At 32.2% G+C, this 25513-nt stretch overlaps 1 protein-coding gene across 1 annotated transcript; it reads left to right on the top strand.

Moving 5' to 3' along the window:
- Positions 1-540: 540 nt before the first annotated feature.
- Positions 541-24967, top strand: LOC123669033 (probable citrate synthase 2, mitochondrial). The gene is made up of 10 exons (XM_045602699.1): positions 541-743; positions 6446-6607; positions 6964-7193; positions 7816-7972; positions 13363-13562; positions 20150-20282; positions 21820-21965; positions 22364-22526; positions 22708-22861; positions 24845-24967. The coding sequence occupies exons 1-10, from the start codon at positions 699-701 to the stop codon at positions 24889-24891; spliced, it is 1437 nt and encodes a 478-aa protein (XP_045458655.1). The 5' UTR covers positions 541-698; the 3' UTR covers positions 24892-24967.
- The last annotated feature ends 546 nt before the right edge of the window (positions 24968-25513 follow it).

Below are 25513 nucleotides of genomic sequence, written 5' to 3'. Positions count from 1 at the left end.
ATTCAGTTTAAAATATTAGTAACAAAAACTTAGGTTTTTATAAGATGTGAGATGGTTATGTTCTCATTTGAGATTTATTTCAAAGAATTTAGTAAATGTCTAAACAAAAAAGATAATTATATTAAAAAATGGGAGCCGTCACGTGACGGCTGGCAGATGTGAAACATTTAATAAACATTTTTTTATGTACAAAAATTGTTAATACATAAATATCTTTAAAATCGCAACAACTCAATTTTTATATAGTATAGTATAATAAATATATTCTATCACATAGCGTGGCAATGCGTCGCCACTGCCTCTATCGCCACGCCAACACAGGTTTATCCTCGCCTATAGATATTTCACATCAAAAGTAGTTCAATCTTTAATTTAAGTATTCAAATGTTAGAATATTAATTACTTTTTAAGTATGTAATGTGTTTTAGAATTATATAAGCATATGATTTCAATCTTATATACAAAATTATTCCTATTTGAAATTTACTTGGAAAAAGTAAACGTCATAATATTGTCGGTTAAAAATTGAAAAGAGCGCCATATTATATTAATAGCCATCGTTATAGTAGCATCATATTAGCGCCACTGGTTCTGTCGTCGTTCAAGTCCGCCAACCTTTCAAAGTTTCCACTCGCGAATACGATCAATAGCGAGGTGTACATTGGTTCTGTGTTGGTTAGCGCTCGGTGGGTTTAAAAATGGCTCTGTTCAGGATCACATCTACGAAATTAATCGAAATACAGGTAAACTTTAAGTAAACATCAAACGATTTATTGCTAATTTATAATATGTAATATATTATACTAATTTCATACATAACCTTCTTTCCCACATTTTGAATTTGAAGTTATGTAATGTGAATAAAACTATTTTGGGAAGATAATTTTGTTAAATAATGTCTTTAAACAAATATGAAGTACAAATTATTGTTTACAAACCTGTATTTACTATTATAATAAATAATAGATCTTATTTTGCGACAGTAGCATGCCGCCAATCGATAAAAAATGCGTGATAAAATTAAAGAAGTTTCGTCCTTAATTTTTTAAGACAGTTGCTTTCTTATCTACTACTTCATTCAATAATATTATGTTAAAGAAATTATAGTTTTTAAAGCAGGTTTTCAATTCCATACAGCCTTCGTATGCTTCACCATTAAGAAGGGCTAAACATTTTATACGGTTACAAAAAGAAATATCCTTAAAAAGAGGTTTCGCTTTGTCATATCTTGTGTTTTACTTTTTTATCTTATTTCAATGTGTAAAGATTTCAACAATGTAATCAAATTGTTTTTCTTTTTTTTAGTACTTCACTATATGTATGTAATAATACATTATTTTAAACAATTATGAATCAAATTCACTTTTAACCCATTGTAAAAAAAAACATTGAATACCATTGTTTTCGTCCAGTTATACTTTTAATAAAAATAGCCTTTATGTTCTGTATTTTGTGCGTTATTATGTCACATAAGAAATCATATTAGATAGAGTGTCCATTAATAATTTATTTAGTAAACACGTGACTTTTTTCTTCTACGTAATTATTCATAACAGATTATTTTCGAAACTTGTAACCTAAGGTCTAGCTTATACAGTAAAATAACATTTAGTACCCAGGATTTACAATTCAATTTGTTCGTTGCTCTACATCATCGACTATGAGTAGGTACTGATAAAAATAACACAATTTTTGCTGGCACTTTCAAAGGTTCGCAATGTCGGTCGTAAGCATAACGGTATTTCGGTTGATCTGTCGGGCTGTCAGTCGCACGCTGCATCTGTGCACTTCGGAAAGAAGACGATTTTTAGTTCACCTACAGTTTTTTGGTAAAATACGTAAATTGATGAATTTAGATCATAAGAAAATTAAACAGTCGTAACTTTGACAGTGTCCTCGATGCCCCTTTTGAAGATAATCATGGGTCATGCTCTTGAAGGAAGCATGCGTCGAAATATGATATAACTATCATCGAAGAGTGATGCTAATAAATAATATCATCTTAACGGTAAAAATAAAACGTAGAAATATAACAAAAGTTCAAATAATTAATGAAAAAAAAAAAAAATCAAGTCAAAATAGGGAAGCATTTTCAGGAGTGTATGTTTTAAGTTGTATCTAACTATCTAAAAATATAATTTAGTAAAATTTATGTCTTAGACGTTCTCAGGCATTAATAATAGTTTTGAGTAAGGTAGCCGTCGACTTGTTATATCAGGGTCGCCCATAGATCTATGGCTTCACAAGACTGAACTAATTCCTTCGAAACCTTTTAAGACGTAAGAAACTCGCGATAACAACAATATGTAACAAGAAGCATTATACACCTTTACAATCAATTTTCAACATTATTTACGTTATAATCGCCGTATATATTAACTGTGCATTAGTTTAGATTATAAATCACTTAACTACCTAATTTTTTTTTATTTTTTGTAATTTTTTTACACGTCAAGTGTAATTAATTCGACCGATAACACTACGTTAAATCGGTTTGTATTCAATACGTGATGATTAATTAATGATGTTTTACGTAATACAAAAGATGCTCTTTGATATCTACTAGAAGTTATGTTCACGTGATAGTTTGACATTGAATTCACTTACATTTTCTTATCATATTTTATCTAATCATTTGGAATATTCTGGTAACAAATCCATCATATTAAGTAGTATGTGCTATAGCTTTGACATCATCTAAATATAGTACGTTAAAATCAGTTTCACAGCTGATAACTTACATAACGAATGACGACCTGGCAAAACGTATGGCCTGTCCAAAATGAATTCTCTAAGTGTCATTGACATTTTCTTAATATTGAATGAACTCTGAATTTTAAAATACTTTTTATTACTAGACCGTCCTTTTTAAATTTATATATAACTTTATTGTATAGGATGGTTTTAGAAAAGCGAATAAAGTGGCAATGTGTTTTCTCGGATAACCGCCATGAACACGTGTAATCATGAGTGTTTTCGTGATAATCCGAACTCCGTTACGCAATCCGACAAGGTTATTTTCGTTTCAATGTCGCTTGCACATAATATTTGGCGCAAATTTTGCTCGTAGCTATATCACTCGACAGAGGCACGCACTATTGTAAATAAGACGTCAGAAAATTCTTAAACGTGTGTTAAGTAAGATATTAGACCTTTACGGTACTGTCGTTAGTCGTTACTATCTAAATTTTATTTCTTAACTAGCTGTGCCTGCGACTTCGTTCGCGTGGAATTTAGCAAAAAAGTTTTTGTTCAGTTCGGAGAGTTATAAAATAAATACATTTCTAAAATAAAAGCAGCCTAAGTAACTCCTTATTACATCAGCTATCTGCCAGTGAAAGTCCCGTCGAAATCGGCCCAGCCGTTTCAGAGATTAGCCGGAACAAACAGACAGACAGACAGACAAAAATTATAAAAAATGTTATTTTGGTATATGTACCGTGTATAGGTACATCCATATGCATTTAATAAAAAGCGGTTATTTTAATATTACAAACAGACACTCCAATTTTATTTATTTGTATAGAAATAGAGTCAAGTTTACAAAATATGCTATTTTAAATCTTACTTTAAACTAATTTTACATTTTAATCGCAGTTTTTTTTAAAGTAATTTAACCTATTTTATCTAAAATATATAGTTTAATTTACATAACGATTGAATATTACTATTGTGTTATTTAAGCGTACATTTTATCATTTAACTTAAGGCCGCTGCATACGTAACGCGCACGTGACGTTAAATGGGGTTTTTTCATATATACGCACCGTGACGGCAACTCAGTAACAATAGGTAAATCCTTCGTAGGCACGTCCTTCTATTACTTTAGTTCCCGTCCGTGTTTCGGCATGCTTTTTCGCTTATATTTTTAATGAAACGTTACGTATGCATTGGTCTTAAAAACATTTATCTTTCATTTCATGCGGGTGGATAAATTATCTTTATATTAATACGTGAAGCCAAAACTTTGTATCCCTTTTTTTTGAGGAGTATGAAATTTATCGTAATTATATCTCTATAGAAGAAGTGCAGAATTCTATTTTTTTTAACTGAATAAAACATACATTACACACTATCGTGTATTTGACACACACAGTATAATTATAAACTTCATATTATATATTCAAACTTATAATTTAAATTAATTATGGTCGAATTTCGACCACTGGGCGACCACTAGTTGATTTTATTACGTGTATGTAGATATAAGTATACATGTACAGATATGAGACTGATACCAACGCGATATAAAATTTATAAGCCACGATTGTTTTTAAGTCGCGACGTAATAAATTTTAACTTCATTTACACCTTAAAAAAGTTTTTAAAAATGTTGGTAGTAGCGTATCGAGAGCTTTATCTCGGCTCGATATTTTATTAGAAGTTGATCAATACGAAAATAAAATTGGTTGGATTAATCATCGTTATTATTCGTCATTCAATATTCCTTTTAAATGTTATTGAGAAGCTTAGCTTATCAATGTAAGCAAACCAAACGTGATCAAACTTCCGAATGACTGACCTTGGCAAAGGGTTTTTTTTGAACAAGTCTTAGTTTTCCTCGAAGAACGAAATTGAATAGGGTTTTTACTTAAGTCTATAACGTTTTCTGAACCTTGGAGAATCTGGGTCATGACGACCTTTCAATATAATAAGGACCCTATTTGTAATCCGCATTGCAAATTATTGATGTATTTAGTTTTTACCTTACACTTATAATATATATATAGCACACATATTGTACATTAGAATTTAACACTTATAAATTATTTATTTGAATTAAAATTATCGTAAACCTAATTTAAATTTAATTAATTGATGAAAAATTATTCCGATATACTATACCATCGAAATTGAGAACATGTTAAGTGGAAAATGATAACTGCTTACATAAGTCTTACTTTTATTTCTTTAAAGTGTTATGTTTTTATATGATATGGTTTAAGGCGAACACACGAGCGGTTATATGACGTGTGTCCTACTTAAGGAAACCTCGCTTACTCTTTAAAGTGTTGCATTCCAAGATGTTAATGATTTTTTTTAAACAACTAGGTCGGCAAACAAGCGTACTTCTCAATGATGGTAAGCGATTACCGTGGTTTATAGACGTCGGCAACATCAGAAGCATCGCAAATGTGTTGCCAATCCTACCACCCAAACAAACCTCAGGAGCTCTGGTCACCTTACTTACCCACAGGAACATAACAATGCTTGTAAGCTGTGTTATGTAGCTGTGAGATACTTCCCCAGTCGGGCGGCTCCAGATTTTGAGCAGGATATTTCATGCTGTACCCTCAGTGTACCTCAGTGATTTTTTTATATGTTATTTCTCTTTATGTGCGTTATAAAAAAAACCTATGTTCAAATAAATAGCCGTGAAATAATTTCTTGTCCTCATCGTCGATGACTAGTATACCGGTTTTATCGGAGTAACGCACGATTCCGTATTTATATAAAGTTATAAACTTGTGCGATTTTCGAATTACGTCATTCGTACTTCTTTATTTTATCAAATTGTGAATTTGGTTTCAATTATAATATTCAAATAATTACATATATCAAAATAATTTTTGGAAGTAATTTAGTTCGAATTCTCCTATTTATCTTTAAGTAATAGAGACTATCATTGATATAATTCGTATTGATTAATCAAACCGAGACTGACGGTATAGCGAGCGCTAACAATGTCAATAACATTAAACTCTGCCCCATTGTGACCTAAGATCAGCATTGATTAAGTATCGTCATAGGTACTGTGATTGTTTTGATAAATTGTTGATGCCTTTTCGATTGACATTCGACTTTCAGTACATTCAGGATCAATACGTGCTTAAATTAAATTATAGCTTTAATAAGTTGCATACAATCATATATTTCTACAATATTAAATTTTTGTTGTTTGGTTAAAGTTATGTATCTTTTACTCATTACGTTGAAGTACTAATATGAAGTAGGTATTTTTTTTTTTATACAACATGATATTATTAAAAATGTGCACTTTGGTACCTTAAAATTGGGAACGATATCTTAGAATATAAATAATTATCATAAATACTAGCTGACCCGGCAAACTTTGTCTTGCCATATATATTATTAACCCCCTTAATCCCCTCTCCCTAATAACTTAGGGGTATGAAAAATAGATTTTGGCCGATTCTCAGAGTTAGCTACCCGATATGCACACAAATTTCATAAAAATCGGTCCCGCCGTTTCCGAGGAGTATGGTAAGTAACAATGAGACACAAGAATTTTATAAGAATATGAATAAATATGAGTCATTAATGTTACTGATAAAAACACTGTCTTGTTATCTTCACGAAATTTTACAAGTATCTTTAATGTACAAAATACAAAAGGACATTTATAATAATATTACTTTGTAAGTTTTAATAACAGTATATTATTTTGTTTGTATATTGTTTCGATTTTCATTTTTGTTTGCAGAAAGCATGCCCAACTGCATCGATTTTACTGCGAGGTTTGAGCGCAGAACAGACCAACTTAAAGAGCATACTTCAGGAAAAAATTCCCAAAGAGCAGGAAAAAATCCGCGAATTCCGTAAGAAACATGGATCCACTAAAGTCGGAGAAGTCACAGTGGACATGGTTAGTCATTTATTTTGTTCATTTTTTTTATAAATTTTAAGCTGATGGTATTTGTTGTATATACTTGTTAAACTGACTAATGAAAGTAAACTGGTTTTATATCATTATCTCAACTGAAAGTGAAATAACTACTCTATTTAGAGGCATGTTATTGTAATATTGCTATAGGATTATCGTGTATTTGTATTCGACCTTTAAGAGTTCTAATAGCATAATTATAAGGAAAATTATTGTACGAAGGTAAAAGCGATTTTATCGTTTCCAAGCTCATTTGTTACGGATTCACGTTTCGACCTTTATTTAATGACAATACTTTGTATCGCGTAACTATAATGAATTATGTAATTTGTACATAGATGTATGGTGGTATGCGTGGCATCAAGGGCTTAGTATGGGAGACATCAGTGTTAGACCCCGAAGAGGGTATTAGATTCCGTGGTCTCTCGATTCCCGAATGCCAGCAGAGACTACCCAAAGCTAAGGGAGGCGAGGAACCTTTGCCCGAAGGTCTCTTCTGGCTCCTCGTTACCGGCGACATACCCACCGAGGCGCAAGTTAAAGCTATTTCCAAGGAATGGGCACAGAGGTAACGCATTATTTTTGTTTTTAATTTTTTGATTTAAATTATTAAAACTGAATTCACATTGTCGTGAATTTTAGAATTCTTTTTAATCTAAAATTACAATTTACTATTATTATCAATTCCAGAAGTAACAATATTATTTCTTTTATCAAAACAAAACTACTACCTACATATTTCCTATAAAATTATACATGCTATTTTGTAATGAGGCCAGGTAGAGGTGCCATTGAATTTATGATCAAAACACATCTATCTACATTCAATCTTGACAATGCATTAGTCATAAGACTGACTACTAACTCCTATAAACTGCAAAACTCCTATAAAACTACTGGGTTCTATAAACCGCATTTAGAGGATTAGATGCGGATTTTGGAGAGGGCTTCCGGGGCTACAGCCCCGGGGCTTCAACAAGAGACTGAAATAAATCTTTCAAATTCCTACGAGTCAACTGTCGTAAACAACTTTTCCTTTAACATTTTTTTTCGCTGTATTACTTCGTACAAACTTGATTATATTGTTCATTTTATTTGGAAAATAATTTGGTGGGTTCCTTTGTTCTCCCAAAGACTGCAGATCTCTAAATCCGGCCCTGGTTAATATGATTAAAATTTCCTTCACCCAGGGCCGAACTACCCGCTCATGTAGTGACGATGTTAAACAACATGCCCAGCAAGCTGCATCCGATGTCTCAGTTCTCAGCAGCTGTAACAGCTCTTAACAGCGAGTCTAAGTTCGCTCAAGCTTATTCCGAGGGTGTACACAAATCCAAATACTGGGAGGTAAGTCATTATTTCGTATGAAACAGGTTAAGGAAAGAGTCAAGCTAAGTTCGTAATAAGTAGTTTAACCCTTAATTAGGCGCATTAAGAAAATCACACAATTAGTCGCATGGGGTCTCGAGTGACCCCAAAAACAAGATTGTAAAAGGAGTGTATGAAATAAATAAAACAGTGATTGGATTATATAAAATATTAGTGTTCTTTATTATCTTTAACTTTAATAAACACAAATATAGCTCTGACTTAAAATTTAAACAAAAAATGACAAACTTCTAAGTACTCCTAAAACTACATAATTTTTGACTTAGCCGATGCGCTTATTTAAAAAAATAATAATAAGTGTCATTAGCCGATTATTTTTATCTGCAATCGACGCAGTATACTCTAAAGTGTTGTTGAGAAACAAATTTACAACACTTATGACATTTGGTTGGCACTTTTTTGTCGTTCTTCCTAGGATACAATGAGCAACGTCCGCGCTTAGATATTGACTGATGCACCGTCTTTTTCATATCATGTGCTTCACGGAGCCATTTTTTTTGCTGACACAGGGACAGAAAGCTGCTAATACGATGCTTTTTGTGACTTTCTATAAGTGCTGCTGCCAATTAAAAAAAAATATGTCTTGTATGTGTAATATTCTTATTAGCATTCGATCTGAGTATGATAAATGCGTTGATGCCAGATAACTTTAGAAGATGACAAAATATAGCCAGATTTCTACTTCTCTTCCAAAATTATAACTAGTGCAAAGTTGTTCATTGCAATCGACATCACTTTTGCCACCGATGATTCAGATGATATAACTTGACTATCTGCGAACTCTTCAATTTTACTACCAGAATCATATGGGAACTATTCACAGCGTTGCCGTTTACTAATTTGTCTTCCGAAGCAGAACTAGCAACATCTTGCTCATCGTCGGCCACCTCCAGCCATTCCAATAACTGCCTATTATTAGCCACTTAAAAAATCAATAAACTGAAAATAAAAGAAAAAGTCTGTGCAAATAAACACAAAAATAGGTAAATTAAATAGCCGGTATATAAATACATATATATCAATATAAAAAATTACCAATTTACGAATATAAACGAAGTAAAAACATAAAAATAAAAACTTACCTCCGCAAAAAAAAATCACGTAAGTGGTCGCATGGGGTCAGCGCTCTAGAGAATAGCGACCAGTGCATATGCGTAGATGTTTTGGAAGCGATTGATTTGCGTACCCTGAGGGAAGTTAGGAAGCTAGAGTGAGCGTGGGCGGGCTCAAATCTCTCAAAGATATATATTTTTCAATTTGAAATGGCCGTGACCCCATGCGCCTAATTAAGGGTTAAAACAACCTAAATTACCTGGTATCCAATATTAACAATGCCCGGCTTATAAAGATTATCATTTCAGCCTATCACAGTCCACTGCTGGACACAGGCCTTCACAAGTTCACGACAAAAATCGCGCGAACTCATGTGTTTTGCCCATAGTCACCACGCTGGGCAGGCGGGTTGGTGACCGCAGGGCTTATCAAGATTAATAGAAACAATATTTATTTTCAATCTTTCGCTAAGCATGTCAATGGTTAATAGTTCTAGTATGTGTAACGTTTTCAGCATTAGATATTCCTTGTAGATTCTATAATTACAAAAGTTTATCACCATCGACGAATCAGTATTTGTTATTATTTAAAATTTTAGTAGTAGTCATTTTGAAGATAAATGATTAAACTGTTTGGTTTATATTTAACGGCCGATGTATATGTAACTCGTCATGACAAACCTCTTTATATCCATAATTAGCTTAAAAAAACATCTGTGGTCTTTATGAACTCTTATCATGGGAATACCTAATTCCTACAGCAACAGACAGTAGCTGTTACTGTGCATATCATTTGGAATACAACTAGTTTATATATTAAAATAAATTTTATATATATTATGTATGTTATAAAAACGAAAAAAACCTCACTTTGTTTTCCTGTTGCGTTTTTCTGTATTTATAATAAAATGTTTTTGACGTCATCGACTGGTTTGCCCTTCAGTCGACGAGTGTCGTGGTTGTTTTGTATGCAATGATTTGCGATGATGATTGTGTTAACAAAAGTAAACAGCGTATTGTTATATGCAAACCAACAATATTTAAATTAAATGCTTTCTCAATATTTGTCAAAAATAAAAGTTAGTATTAATATTTGTCTAAAGTAAAATACCAAAAAGTTTTATATTAACTTGTATGTATAGTTTGTTTGCTTTTTTACTTTTTCATCGGAAGTAAAGATTTAAAATAAAAAGGATAAAAATAAGGATCAAAGATGAATAAAAAATTAAAGCTATTTAAGTTTTATGAGCACTTGTTGCCCTTGAATTTGACCATGAAAACCACTGACGAAGTTCATTCGTATATAATGTATTTAATTTAAATCATCGCTTATCGTATAGTTTTTGTAAAACAAATTTAATAATTACGTTTGAATGAAGATTCGGATTTAATAATAAATATTTCAGTAAGTTTGCTTAAATTATTCCTTAGAATTTTCAAACAATTTTGACGTTAATCTATGAGTCGATAACATTTCTTAACAAGTAGAATATATTATTACCTACGTGTTATGTATCATAAAAACGATTGTGCATCCCGACATCCATTGTTTTAAACAATTTGAAGTTTCAATTTGTTTATTATTCTTGTCAGGATTCTCATTTTTACACGGACTGTGAGTCATTATAATTGACCTCCGCCACTCGAGAATGATTTTACACGAATAGGATCATTCTTTGACTGTAACTCTAGTCTCATTTTACAGTTAATATCAAGCGACTTCAAAAAATGAGGAGGTTTCTCAATTCGACCGTGAATATAGCGTGTGTTCAGGGATAACTTCGTCGTTTATGAGTCGATTTTGCTAAATCTTTTGTTGGAAAGGGGATATCCCAAGTAGGGTGGGTACCATGATAATGAAACCACAATCTGATGATGGCATCCCAGATAAATCGAGGGGAACTTTCGAAAATCGTAGTGGCGACTAGTACGTTTGTTAATTTTTTAACCGACTTCCAAAAAAGGAGGAGGTTCTCAATTCGACTTTTTTTTTATGTATGTTACATCAGAACTTTTGACCGTGTGGACCGATTTCGACATTTTTTTTTAAATCGAAAGGTAGTGTGTGCCAATTGGTCCCATTTAAATTTATTTGAGATCTAACAACTACTTTTCGAGTTATATCTAATAATGCGTTTTTACTTGACGCTTTTTTCGTCGACCTACGTTGTATTATACCGCATAACTTTCTACTGGATGTACGGATTTTGATAATTCTTTTTTTGTTGGAAAGGGGATATCCCTAGTTTGGTACCATGATATCGAAACTAGGATCTGATGATGGGATCCCAGAGAAATCGAGGGAAACTCTCGAAAATTCGCAATAACTTTCTACTGGATGTACTGATTTTGATAATCCTTTTTTTGTTGGAAAGGGGATATCCGTAGTTTGGTATAATGATAAAGAAACTAGGCACTGATGATGGGATCCCAGAGACATCGAGGGAAACTCTCGAAAATGCGCAATAACTTTTTACTGGGTGTACCGATTTTGATAATTTTTAATTTAATCAAAAGCTGATATTTATCATGTCACATATAAATTTTATCGAGATCTGATAACTACTTTTAGAGTAATCTTTGATAACGCGTAATTACTTGACAATTTTTTCGTCGATCTACGTTGTATTACTCGTCGATGTAATTGAAGTCGGTTTTTTTTTTTCGTTTGCGAGCAAACACAATTATTCGTCCACTTACGTCGAATTACTTGTCGGTGTAATTGAAGTCGGTTTTTTTCATTTGCTCGGAAACACAATTATTGATAACACAATAAATTTTAGTAAGGATACCATTTACTAAATATTGTACATTGTATATTGTACATTATTGGTGCCTTTATTACGAGTTTCTTAAATGCTAATGCTAATGCGCCTCATGGTTTCAATTGCGTCAAATAATAACAAATATCCCATGTTCACGAACTTTTTGTGATGTTAGAAGAATTATCGGTCTTAAGGCAGATTGTATTTTATTCTAAATCACCATGTCGATAATTTATCGGTGGTTTTAAATAACTTTTGCAAAAGATCTTGTATACAGAATAGTTTTCGAAAAAAAAAAGAAGAAAGTGGTTAATTTTTAGGAATGTCGTTCATCGGAATCCATATATGGATTATAATGTATTAATTGTTCGGATTTTACTTAAAGGTTTAATAATAACGTAATTGGTCTAAGAGAGAGAGAGAGAAAAAAGTAACAACAAACGTTTTATATCGTTACCCAATGTATATGATACATGATATTCCAAACTTAGTAACTACTGAATGTACCGTAAGGATATATCACGTTTCAGACATTCGATGTAAAATTTTTGAACATGTGACCGAGTCGAGCGATCCCGGCAACTTCCAGAAAAGAAATTTTTAGGTGTCTATAATAGGTTGTTTTGTAAACTACAGTAGGACTTTTCTAGATTAGACCAGGTAAACACGCAAATCGGATCAGAAATGTTTAAGTAATCGGTGTACATGTAAACTAAGTGTCGTGATAATTGCATCGTCCAAGTTAGCAAAATGCTCATAAAATAAAATAAAAACTACTGACCCAAACTTAATTAAATATTTATGGGACCAAATGGCGCATCGAACAAATGAAGAATCACGTAAATCAGTTTAGAAATCTTGGCGTAATCGGTGTTGGTACATACATAAAAAATATCCACTAAATTAATAATCTCCTAATTAAAGTCGGTTAAAAATGAGGGTTTTGACTTCGACTGTATTTTTTGTGTGTTGGTTTACCTCATAACTTTTTACTTGATAGACCTCTGAGGTAGGGCACAGCAGGAATTTCCTGCTCAAAATATGAAGCAGCCCGACTGGGGTAGTACCTCGACCTTACAGAAGACCACAGCTAAATAATACTGTTTTCGAGCAGTATTGTGTTCCTGTTGGTGAGTAAGGTGACCAGAGCTCCTGGGGCTGGAGCTATTGGGGATTGGGTCGGCAACGCGCTTTCGATGCTTCTGGTATTGTAAGCGTCTATAAGCTACGGTAATATCTTACCATCAGATGAGCCGTACGCTTGTTTGCCGACCTAGTGATATAAAAAAAAAAACCTCTTTCGATAATTCTTCTTTTAATACAGGCTGGTGCTTGTCATGTAGTCCCATTGAAACTGAATCAAGATCTGACAATTATTTTTTTAGTAATCTCTAACGTATAATGAGTATAACGTATTACTGATTTTTCGTCTACCTACGTTGTGCCTGCCTATTACCTGTCGATGTAATTGAAGTAGTTCTTTTTTTATTAGCGAGGAACCACTAATAACTTTAATGTGTCTTATTTATAGTACGTGTACGAAGACTCAATGAATTTGATCGCGAAGCTGCCAGTCATCGCAGCGACTATATATCGCAATACGTACCGTGACGGCAAGGGTATTGGCGCTATCGACGACAACAAGGATTGGTCGGCTAACTACTGCACCATGCTTGGTTTCGACGACCCCCAGTTCACCGAGCTTATGCGTCTCTACCTCACCATTCACAGGTAATTTGTTTTTCTGATTCATTACGAAAGCTCCAGGGGCGATTGTAGGTAGGGTCAGAAACACGATTGCGATGCATCTGGTATTGCAGGCGTCTATACGCTAATTTCATCGTTTACTATCAGGTGAGCGTATGCTTATTTGCCGACCTAATTGTATAAGTTAAAAAAAAAAAAACTCACTGTCGAGCCTAGGCCTCATTCTCCGTGTAGGAGAAGGATTGGAGCTTAATCCACCACATAGCTTCACTGCGGGTTGGCGGATATATTCCCTACTCTCAGTAACGTCCCTATCAGATAGTTGGATATGATAACAATCGGGACCTACAGCTCAACGTGCCTTCCGAGGCATGGTGGGCAGGCCCACAATTTGCTTTTACCCGTACTGCGTTCCTCTAATTTACCTTACATCTGTAAATACATTACTCAATATATAATTAATTGTTATACCTCAATATTGAGTACGCAATCGTATTTTTATATCTTTGGTGTTCGAAATAAAAAAAAGGTGGAAAAAGTGTAGTGTTGAATACACATTTAATATACATACATATCAAGTTCATTTACCCCAAATTGAATGATAAAAATATGGCGGGGGTCTGAAAATACAACATAAAACCCCATACACATATGGCAAAAAAAAGAAAACCAACGAAAAATATAATTTGCGTTCGTAAAAAAAAAATACACTTGTGTATATTTTAAAAATGTAACGTATAATATTTTTTGGTAAATGTTAAAACTATATTTGAAGAAAAATATAAAATGTACCCTCAATATGAAACAGGTTTTCGTTATCATAATGTAACTAAATACATAAGCGATATTGTTCTAGGTGGAATGTGTTAATAAACAAAAAACGTATTATGACACGTATGTTATTATTAGAACAAACGGATGTCTAAATATTAGTAGCGATATACACCTTTCAATAAATAATTGAGAAATAGAAAACATAATATCATCGATTTACGTTTTCGTATTTCTAATTATCTATATTCTAGACATGACGCTTTTTGTGGTTTCACTTGCGTAGTTTTACACTAACAAATGTGATTTTAGCTGACATAAATTTCTACATGCAACCTAAGGAGCCTCAAGTAACGGCTTATCAATTGAGATTAAACAGGTCCTAATAACCTCTCAGGTGATAAAGCCTACCAGTTACTAATGTTCGAGATAGTCTTTATTGGCAATTGGTGAAACTGAACCTGTGAGACGTTTTACAGCCTATGTATGTCAAGATAATACATTTCTCTAATGGTGAATGATTTCTTTTATTTTTTGAAATTTTGGTGTATTAGGCGATTTAGACATATTTTTATTTTGTATTTATCGTCAACATTAGGTCGAGTCTGAAAACATTAAAATAATATGTTATAGCTATGTTTATCTCATTGCAACGTGGGTATTTTCCGTTTTGATATATGTGTTTATATCTACATATCTCGTGTAGTTCAGTCAATTTGTCGCGTTGTAGGTACGTTAGGCGTAAAGATAGGTAACGTGACGAAGTCGCGGGCTGTCGATAATTATCGTAATGAATGTTCGTGCTTTGCGTGATCCGTATTCAGTTCATGGTAGTTTCAATTGTGCGAATACCACGTCTTTTTAATGAGCATTTCGTTCAAAAACTTAATACGACGTGAAATCCCTAATAATATTATAAATGTGAATGTAAGTTTGTTTGTTACGCTTTCACGCGAAAACTACTCAACCGGCCATCATGAAACTTTGTACACATATTCTTGGAGATATAAGAAGTAACATAGGATACTTTACTAAAAAAAATCAATGGGAGCGAAGCCGCGGGTAAAAGCTAGTTAGGTTATTAAATAAGGCGTATATAAACTTTTAATACATTGTAGGTACATAAAATTTGCCCTGAATAATGTGTATATGTATATACAGGCAGTCCTCGTACTTACGGCAACTATACTTTCGATAAAACTTTAATAATCAAACTATGTAATATAACACTGATAGGCTGCACAAATATTGTTATTAACATTGAAACTTCTCTGCTAACAAGTGAATTCTTCTATGCCGGAAATCGAAACAATTGAAGTGTGCTTGAGGAATAGTGTGAAAACATTGTTCGACGTAACTTGAAACGACGTAAGTCGAGGACTGCCTGTGTGTATATGTATGTATATATATAGTCTATAGTATAGCGATTCAACGGGGAATTGCTGCCAGCATTCTTGGCACAATTCCACGCGGACATGATTTGTACCAAAACTATCTGTAAATATTTGGTTCTTTAGTTGTGAATTGTAAATATGTATAATGTTTAATAAACTATTGTTATTCCAAAAAATACAGTCTATAATAAATTCTAATACGTATGTGATACAAAGCAAAATCTTGGATGTATAAACACATAATATGCGTAGGTACTTGTTAAAAGTACTAAACTGGCTACATTGATTTTTTACTTTCAATTTTTGATAATATATACAAAAATAAAAGTAGAACGACATTTACACAATTCCTGTCTTCAAGAGGAAAATGTTTAGCTTTTTATCACGGTTATCTTTATAAACCATGTATTTTGTTAAGTCTGCCTAGCAACATCTGAATACTTTTATCAAACACAATGGACTAAGACGAATAAGACAGTGCATAATGTAATGACAATCAAAAAATACAAATAAAGTGAATAAATCATATTTTTTTTATACTTTAAAAACTTACTAATTATTATATCATACTTTAGAGACAGGTTAGCATTAAATGGCAATTAAACATTTAAAAATGTATATTTGTAATAAAAATATATCTTGTATCTGTCGTATTATGTATAAGTTACTTATAAGTTTATATTCGACTCTCTTGGTAACTTTCGAATATAATGCTGTGCGAAGAACAATGCGATTTTTTTTATCTTGTAATTAATTCTGTTATTACTAATGAGTACTGGTTTTTCCATTACGTATCGCTCGTTGCACGCTGTATATTGAACACACCCCGCTGTTTGCGAATTGCTACGCAGTACGCTCGTTGTCATCTGTATTTTTTCTATAAACACAAGTTCCCGTGAATTCTCTTCCCCGTCATCTATCTTAATAAAGAATCACGATGGAAAACGATGGCTTGTGACGTCATTATTCCCACTAACGTGTATTACACTTGTTGGTTTTACTAGCATGATTCATGTTCATTTCGAAGTATCGACAATTATAAATGTAAAATATTATTTCATTATGCATTTGATGTTTTTTTAGCTGAATACTAAACCGTGTTAAAAAATGACATATCAACGATTCGCTTTTAAGCATAATGTAAAGTAACAATAACTTTTGCACCTTTGTCGATTTACTGTATGATATGATACCATTGTTAATGAATGAAATTGTTCATATCGTTTTGTCATTTTGCTTTGCGATGGAGAGTAAGTAATACGACCTTGAGACGTCTTTGCGATGAGAATAAATTTTTATATTTTAACAATGAATGAATTTGTGACTAATGTAAAAGGTGTTACTGGGATTGTTTAAGAGGTTTGCTTCCTGCGACTTTCTTTTGCATACAGGTTGGCTGTACATAATAATACTTTATTTATTTCATAAAATATTTGTAAATATGGATATTCTTTATAAAATGAATCAAAATCAAAAATAACATTATTTCAAATAGGCTTCAAAAGCACTTTGTGGGCATCTATTAATTACGTGAGCTATTTTTCGATCAGTTTATTATCTCACTAAATCTCACCTAGGGGGTCTTAGGTGGAGTTAGGAGATTTAGTGAGATTTTCCTGGACCCCCCTCTCCTTACGTGACATTGACGCTGAATATAATAGAGATAGACGGGAAATAAGAAACTGTTCATGACTGTATACTATAGTTAATTTATTTCAATTAAATAAAATTCAAAGAAAAAACTAAATGAATTTAACAGCCATGAAATTGTTTTCAGCGGGTAAAATGAACCACTCCACTTTTTTTAATATCTGTAATTTTTTATATTTTTGAAGCAGATGTAAGATTTTGGATTAGCCCCCCTCAGTTTAGACGAGATTTGGTGAGATTTCATTGGACCCCGCCCCCTCATTCTGAGCTCACGGAATTAATGGATGTCGCTTTTCGTCATTAGTAAAATTTTTAACTGACTATTATTTTTAAAAGATAAAAGCCGAAGCAAAAGCCTTATGATCAAATGTCTAATGATTGAAAGATACAATTAGTAATGATCTTTTTGTAACTTTACGTAAGGTGTGTTCCTAATACAAAATTTTGGTTCAATTTGAATCATAGGTGTAATTTGGTCTAATATCAATTTTTAAGTAACTTTGTAACATTACAGATGTTATTGGGCGTCATATTTAATTTTTAAAAGTGACCAACCCCTTCACTTTAACGTTAGTACAATCGACCCGTAATTTAACAAATTCTGTGTAAAAAAGTGTAATGTTTTCAGTAAACAACGATTCATTATTATAGCTTCGTATGAAAGTGTAACTCTAGACACGTGTCGACTCAAACCGCATTGCGATGTTCCAAAGCTGAAATGCTAATACCAGTATGCGTAATTTGTATGTTTTATCTACACGCTTATCGCTAACAGTTTAACAACTTGATTAAATAGATTGTACAAACAATTCTACAAATGATTGAGATAAAATGTATGTCTACTTTATTGATTATATAATATATATACTATATATACTTACATAATAATATGGCGAATTAATTTGTTGATTAGAACAATGTTATATCAGGAAAAGAAGTATATGAACACAGGCAAAATGGACTTTAATAGTTTTTATATCAATTAAAGTAATAAATCGCCAATTTAGTTGTGAAGCGCAAAATTCAAGAAATGTTGAACCAATTCTAGGCTATTATTAAATTTTCTAATAAAACATTGTTGAATATACTTACAGAAAGAAAAAATTAAGAATAATGCGCACATAAATAAATTGAAAATGTAACTATTATCTAATTTTATGCGTTTGGCTGTTCGCAACTTTGGATAGCGCGGTCAGCTAGTTTTGTAAATAAAACTATTAATACATCCAGTCTCTGTTCCAGTTATTTTTTTTAAAGTTTCGCTTTAAATTTTTAATTATTGAAAGTAATTTGAAATCTTTACTAATTTTATAACGACGAAAGATTTAAATTTTTGTATTATTAATTATTTCTTATGGATAAAGTTAAAACCACTGGACAGATTTTGAAAATTCTCTCACCAGGAGAATGCTGAGCTATCTTCATCATCTGATTGAAATATGCTATATTTTAACTAGAGAAAATAAACAACCAAATTTGTGTAATCCGTGCGGATAAAGCTACAAGACAAAAGCTTTTATAGTATATAGGAATAGGTATCCAGATGATAGCGCGAGTGAAACCGTGTTAACCGTGTGTGTTTTTGAACAGAATATTTTTCTTTTAACTAACCTATTTAATATAAGTGGATTTGAAACATAATTCGATCGCAGATTAAGAAAAAAAATTAATATATAACGATGAAACACAATATAAATATCGTATCTACAATTTTTCAGTATATACATTGTTGCTATGTAATACATAATTCGTATAAATGTGTCTGCATGACTAAATGCAAATATGTAATATATTATACTCATGGGCTTTTTTCCGCAACTCGACGTTAGAACATGTTGGATCTAATGTGGTTAACGATTTATTTAGAAAGAATGCGGAAATTGTATTAACTAACCGTTTATACCGCTATAAATATGAATGTATATCTATCCTAAGACCAATTATTTATAACGCTATATTATATTATAGTGTATAGATATACATATTTATGTAAACAATTGATATAAAAAAAATAATGTTTACAAGTTTTATTTATTTATTTCTTCAATATATTTAGAAAACCAAAAGTACAAATACTAATACATACCAATGGTACTAAACAGCCGACGCGAAATAAAAATAGGTCTTCACGTATAAATAAGAAATATAATAAATATTTCCTCATACAGCAAAGTAATTAATCTAAAAAATTACCTTTGCAATCGTAATATAAAATGTTTCTGCTTTGTATCACATTATGAAGGACGTCAATAAGTAAATAAAAGATTTAAAAAAAACTAATTACTCTTTACTCGTGTACGTAAAAAGTAATTATTATTATATATTTTTGAAAATAATGAAATACATGAGCACACTCACATACATACATATAATCACGCCTTTTTCCCGTAGGGGTAGGCAGAGACCACTTCTTCCCACTTGCTACGATCCTTACATACTTGTTACACTTACATTGCGTAGCTATTATATATATATATATATATATATATATATATATATATATATATATATATATATATATATATATATATATATATAGGAAAAAAAACTAAGTACTTAAAACATGTTACAACACAATTCTTTACTTAAACATTTTATTAATTTTAGTTATTTTTTATTTATTTATAGTGTTATTATCGTAAGATTTTTTTAAAAATAAGGTAGTTACAATAAAATATTGTCAAACAAAGTACATATATGTTTACTGATAGAATTGACATACATAGACTACATAATATTATAATGACAATTCACTTTAAATTAGATTATTATTATACGTGTAACGTTTGTTCGCAGTGACCACGAAGGAGGCAATGTATCCGCCCACACCACTCACTTGGTGGGATCCGCCCTCAGCGACCCCTACCTTTCCTTCGCCGCTGGACTCAACGGTCTCGCCGGTCCTTTGCACGGACTGGCTAACCAAGAGGTAAACTATTTACTTGTACCATAGCCTATAGACGCATGCAACGCCAGAACGCATGGCAAGCGCGTTGCCTCCTCTATCCTTGATCTTCTCCAGGAGCTCAGCTACTTTACTGACCAAAAGAACACAATAAAACTTGAGAGCACAATTATTTGTGTTGATCAGTTATATGTTATAAGTCATAGAAACGACTGATTCTCAACGGTCCTCACTAGTGTGATTCTTGTTTCGGGGATCCAGAAACTTACGGAACACAAGCACAAATGCCCACACAACGACAAACATCTTTATGGCATATAAATATTTGTCATGAACAGAGATCGAACCCCAGATCACATCCACATCAGCCAGGTGCTATAACCATGCCACGTAAGTGCCTGGCGTATGTTTATTATAGTAGTACCCTCCAGGTTCAATTATGATTAGCTCGATCGAATTAGTGCCACATTTACAAAAATTGTAATCAGCTAGTATAAACTGAACCCCCCCCCCCCAAAAAAAAACGCTCGGTTAGAAAATCTTCAATAATTTCAAAAGTACCTGATCTAGCTTTATGAAATATAAACTAAATTACCCCAAAATGGATGAATCCAACGCAAATATTCGGATATAGATCTAATGCAGTGTCAGTAAGAGCATAAAATTGGTTTTAGCGTTTTCATTCAGGAAATTTTGATTTCTCTGGTCTCCCAGTTGCGGATAAACGTGACAACATTTTTAAGTGGAGTTTGAGAAGTTAGGATATAGCTGAATATCGGTAAATTGACTATAAAATTGTTTCTATCAATTTGAAAAAGGCTGGCTATAGAAAAAAAGCTCAATATATGGGTGCCATATAAACTCACCGAAAGAAACCTAATAGACTGAATATTCATTTGCAATTCTCTCTTAATACCTAATGATATTGAACCATTTTAGAAGAGATTGATTGATTGATAGTGGATCACCAATGTGGATAAGAATGTACGAAAGAGATCGTGGGCAAAGGTCGGTTAAGCTGCACAGACTATCGCGAAACCCGAGTTGACACGCGTTAAGATGATGTTGAGAGTATGGTTTGATTAGAAGAGCATCATTCATCATTCGATTCGGATTTCTATTGTTAATAGCTAATTAAAATCAAGCAAGTAGCATGTAAGCAGCACGTAATTGAGAATAAGCGGCCAGAATGTCACATTGTGGTTGTTACTATCAGAAAATAAAGGATTAAGTAGCACAGATAATGATGTCATTGTTTAAAGAGACTGCTTAGCAATAAGTGTTTACATACATTTACAATACTAAGAGTAATCAATATTAAGGACACTCGACTTTACAAGATACTTATTGTAGTAGAAACTTGACAAACTATCTATGTTAACAATATATAAATTAAAAATACACATTGCATTACTTATAATAGTTTAAAAATTTATTTTAATAATATATTCCCGCCATGCTCCATGTTGAGTTAAAATTGAACATATAAGACACATCTTATAATGAAATAATAGAAAAATATTCATGAAAAATGCATAATGCAATTTAATATTATTTATAGGTACTTATCTGGTTGGAGAAGCTCCGTAAGCAGGTCGGTGACAACTTTACAGAGGAAGGCCTCAAGGAGTTCATCTGGAAGACTCTCAAGTCCGGTCAGGTCGTGCCTGGATACGGTCACGCTGTTCTTAGAAAAACTGACCCCAGGTGAATAAAAAATAGTTACATAAGATAAAATATTGCTCATTTTGTATTGTTGTTTGATTAGATGTTTTAATTTAAAAAAACAAAGTTGGGAAAAAATCTTGCAAATTACACAAATTTTGGTCGAGAATTGAAATTTACAGTCACCAGATCACATGCATTTTGCTCACAGTTATACATATTTTGGCATCACTGTTCTAAAAATATTACTTTTAGACTGACTAATGGCCACTGGAGTCATAGTAATCAGTTTATACAGTCAAAACGGTGTAAATAAAATCATAAAAGATTTTCAATTGATTAAGAAACAGTCATCAATGTTTATGGTTGCTGCAACTTTTTAACTAATAAAGGTGATAAACAGATGTCAGCCTGAGGTTAATCTTCTTTTATTGCTCCAGGTATACCTGTCAGCGTGAGTTTGCTCTGAAACACTTGCCCAACGACCCTCTGTTCAAGCTGGTGGCTGCAGTGTACAAGGTGGTTCCGCCCATCCTAACCGAGCTCGGCAAGGTCAAGAACCCCTGGCCCAATGTAGACTCGCACTCTGGTGTGCTATTACAGGTAAATACTATTGATTATTTTAATGTCTTTATCATATTGACTTTTTGTAATTTCGTTGCTCTTTTGCTTTCATATTTAAATATAGAAAATTAAGGAAAGTTCTTAGGAACAACTGAAGGATAAAACGTAAAGATGGTACGAGTTGCCAGGTCATATGCTTAATGTTAAAATCTGTCCACAGTATTACGGACTGAAGGAGATGAACTACTACACAGTGATGTTTGGCGTGTCCCGAGCTCTCGGTGTTCTCGCCCAACTGATCTGGTCACGTGCCCTTGGACTGCCCATCGAAAGACCCAAGTCCCTCAGCACTGATCTGCTTATCAAACAACTCGGCAAGTAAACTAAGTTACCACTAGGCGATCTGAATCTGAAACGTTGCCCTACGTAAATGACAATACGACAATACTACATTACTACAAGACAAATAAACTAAGTATCCCGCCTAGACAATTTAAACTTGAAAGGTGAACGACAGATTTATGTGACAGGTTTAATTTTTTTTTCTAAATGGACATCAAACGTTTAAATATCGCCCCTATATTTATTTATCACACTTAAATTATAATCTTGTCTAAACTGTTTAAATCGTCATGTGTCATATAGGTTCATCTCTGCTCTAAATTATTTAGGAAACCATTATACTAAATGCTACGGTTACACAACCGTTAATACCATAACAAGTTTATTGTTACAGTAATGCCAGATACCGTGGTATTGTAATATTTATCCAATAAGCTGTGACTAAACGTGTTGTCTTCATAAATGCCATCTAAAAGTGTAAATTTAGTGTTGCAGTAATGAGATCTTGTCGTTCATCTAGGACAGCGGATCCTTACATTGAAACCAATATTGTCAAATCGCCTAAGTGACAGTACTTCATACAACGGCTGATTGTGATGATATTGTCACTACTGCCATTTTTAACGAAGCTTGATTCACACTTACACTTAACACTGATAGTCAATTTATAAATGTAAGATATTATTTTCAAAATTTTAACTTAAATATTGTTAAGTCATAAGTGTAAATGGATATTTTGATCGTTTTTTTTAATTATTTTTATAATTGTTAAAGCATAATATTGTATTTTGGTGTACTTATATCTGTGATTATTTTATATTTTGTATATGTATATATCAGTCGTTTTTTTATTTAATTGTTCATATTAAAAGCTAAATTGACTGTGTTGGTGTGACTCAACTGGTTATCTATAATAGCTGCTTTAGATTAGCGAACATTGTTTCGTTGTTCGGTTCATTAAATAAATATAGACTTTTTCATAGTAAATATAATAGTATGCTGTGCATACTCTTGCAATAGGAAATAAATACAACACAAAACACAACAGAACGATATTCACCTTTTTACAATAGTTCGAAGTGATTTTACTCACTCAGTATTGTATTGTTATATTGTATTTAGCTTCAATAGGTTCTGTTGTTTGTAGTGAAACATATGTAAACTTTTAGTGAAATTTGTAGTTTCCTCTTTTTTAAAACAAATCACACTTCTCGCCTATTAAACATCTTTCTTATTTATTTTTCATCTTATCAAATTTTCGTAGTTGTAATATCAAGTTACCAAAGTCTAGTTGGTATTCATTGTATGAATACAACAGAACAAGTTTATTGATCAGTTATGAGTAGGCAAATGTATCTAGATATTTTTATTGTAAATCTGTTGTGTGCGGTTTATTACTACAGTTACACATTATTGTCACGTAAAAAATAGCAAGTTGTGTCCAAACATCATTCTTAGTACATTGATATTTATTTGATCACCTTAATTGAATGGTTGTGTGTATGGTTTGATGCGCAGAGCGCTTGCAATATTATACCGTGAATAACTATATCGTGTAATGTTGTCTACGAATATCATGGCGACGATATGGTACATTGACAATACTAAAATAAATTGGTATGGTGTAGTTATAGATGGTGGTTTTATTATTTGTATGGTAATTGATAGTAGCTTTACTTTGACGTATTTGAATAATACTTCTTTGTTAAGTTACTACCTGCTATACTTGCATCCAATTCTCTCTATCCCTTCTACTACAATTATAAAAAAATAATTTTGGTATAAAACTCAGAAATGTAATTATTGACTTAAATAAAAGATAAAATGAATGCATATTATATATGTCGTTTTTTTATCATTGTGTTTTATAAATTGATTAGTGGATACGAAAAGAATAAACATTTATGTTGATGATTGTAATGAAATTTAACTAAATATTTGATAGAATCTTCTCATATATTTTTTTTTTTTAATTTAAATTTTCTATATATTAATTATAATTTTTATCCACATAGGTTTCAAAAGTAAAGAAGATGTCAGTGAAAAGGAACGTAGTCTTTAGAAATGCTAACTGCTAAGTAATAACATTTTGATGTTTGGATTAAAAATGTGAAAAAAGTAAATTATACTTAAACATATTTGTCACTTTTATTGGTAGCTGCTGCCCGCGACGTCGTCTGCGTGAACACTATACAGCACCAAAAATACTTACGATTATACCTTTTAAAATAACATTCATTTACCCGTTTCTTCTTTACATATATATCTACAGAAAAATCTCATAGATGGCGCTACTTTAAAATTGTCTTGTCTACTTATATTCATTTAATTATGTTTATCGGCTTAAATACTTATATTGCGTGATTTTTATAGCGTGAAGCTAGCTTATATAGCATGGTTATTAACATAATAATAAAAACATTCAAATATGCGTCGTTAGATTACACGTTGTTACAGAATGCGTTGAGTAAAGAAAGGTTCACTGCTCTTTCACAGTAGGTGATAGCATGATAATATGTAGCCTATATGTTGACCCGACTTCTTAATAATATTCGTGCCAAATTTGAAGTAAATCCATGAGGTACTTTTTGAGTTTATCCCGGACATACATACAAACAAACAGACAAAAATTCTAAAAACTATATTTTTGGCTTTGGTATGGATTGTGGATCACACCCCAAGTA

The sequence above is a fragment of the Melitaea cinxia genome, chromosome Z (genome assembly GCF_905220565.1).
Source record: "Melitaea cinxia chromosome Z, ilMelCinx1.1, whole genome shotgun sequence".
NCBI lineage: Eukaryota > Metazoa > Arthropoda > Insecta > Lepidoptera > Nymphalidae > Melitaea > Melitaea cinxia.
The sequence above is the reverse complement of the archived record's forward strand: the minus strand, read 5'-3'. Positions and strand labels throughout refer to the sequence as shown.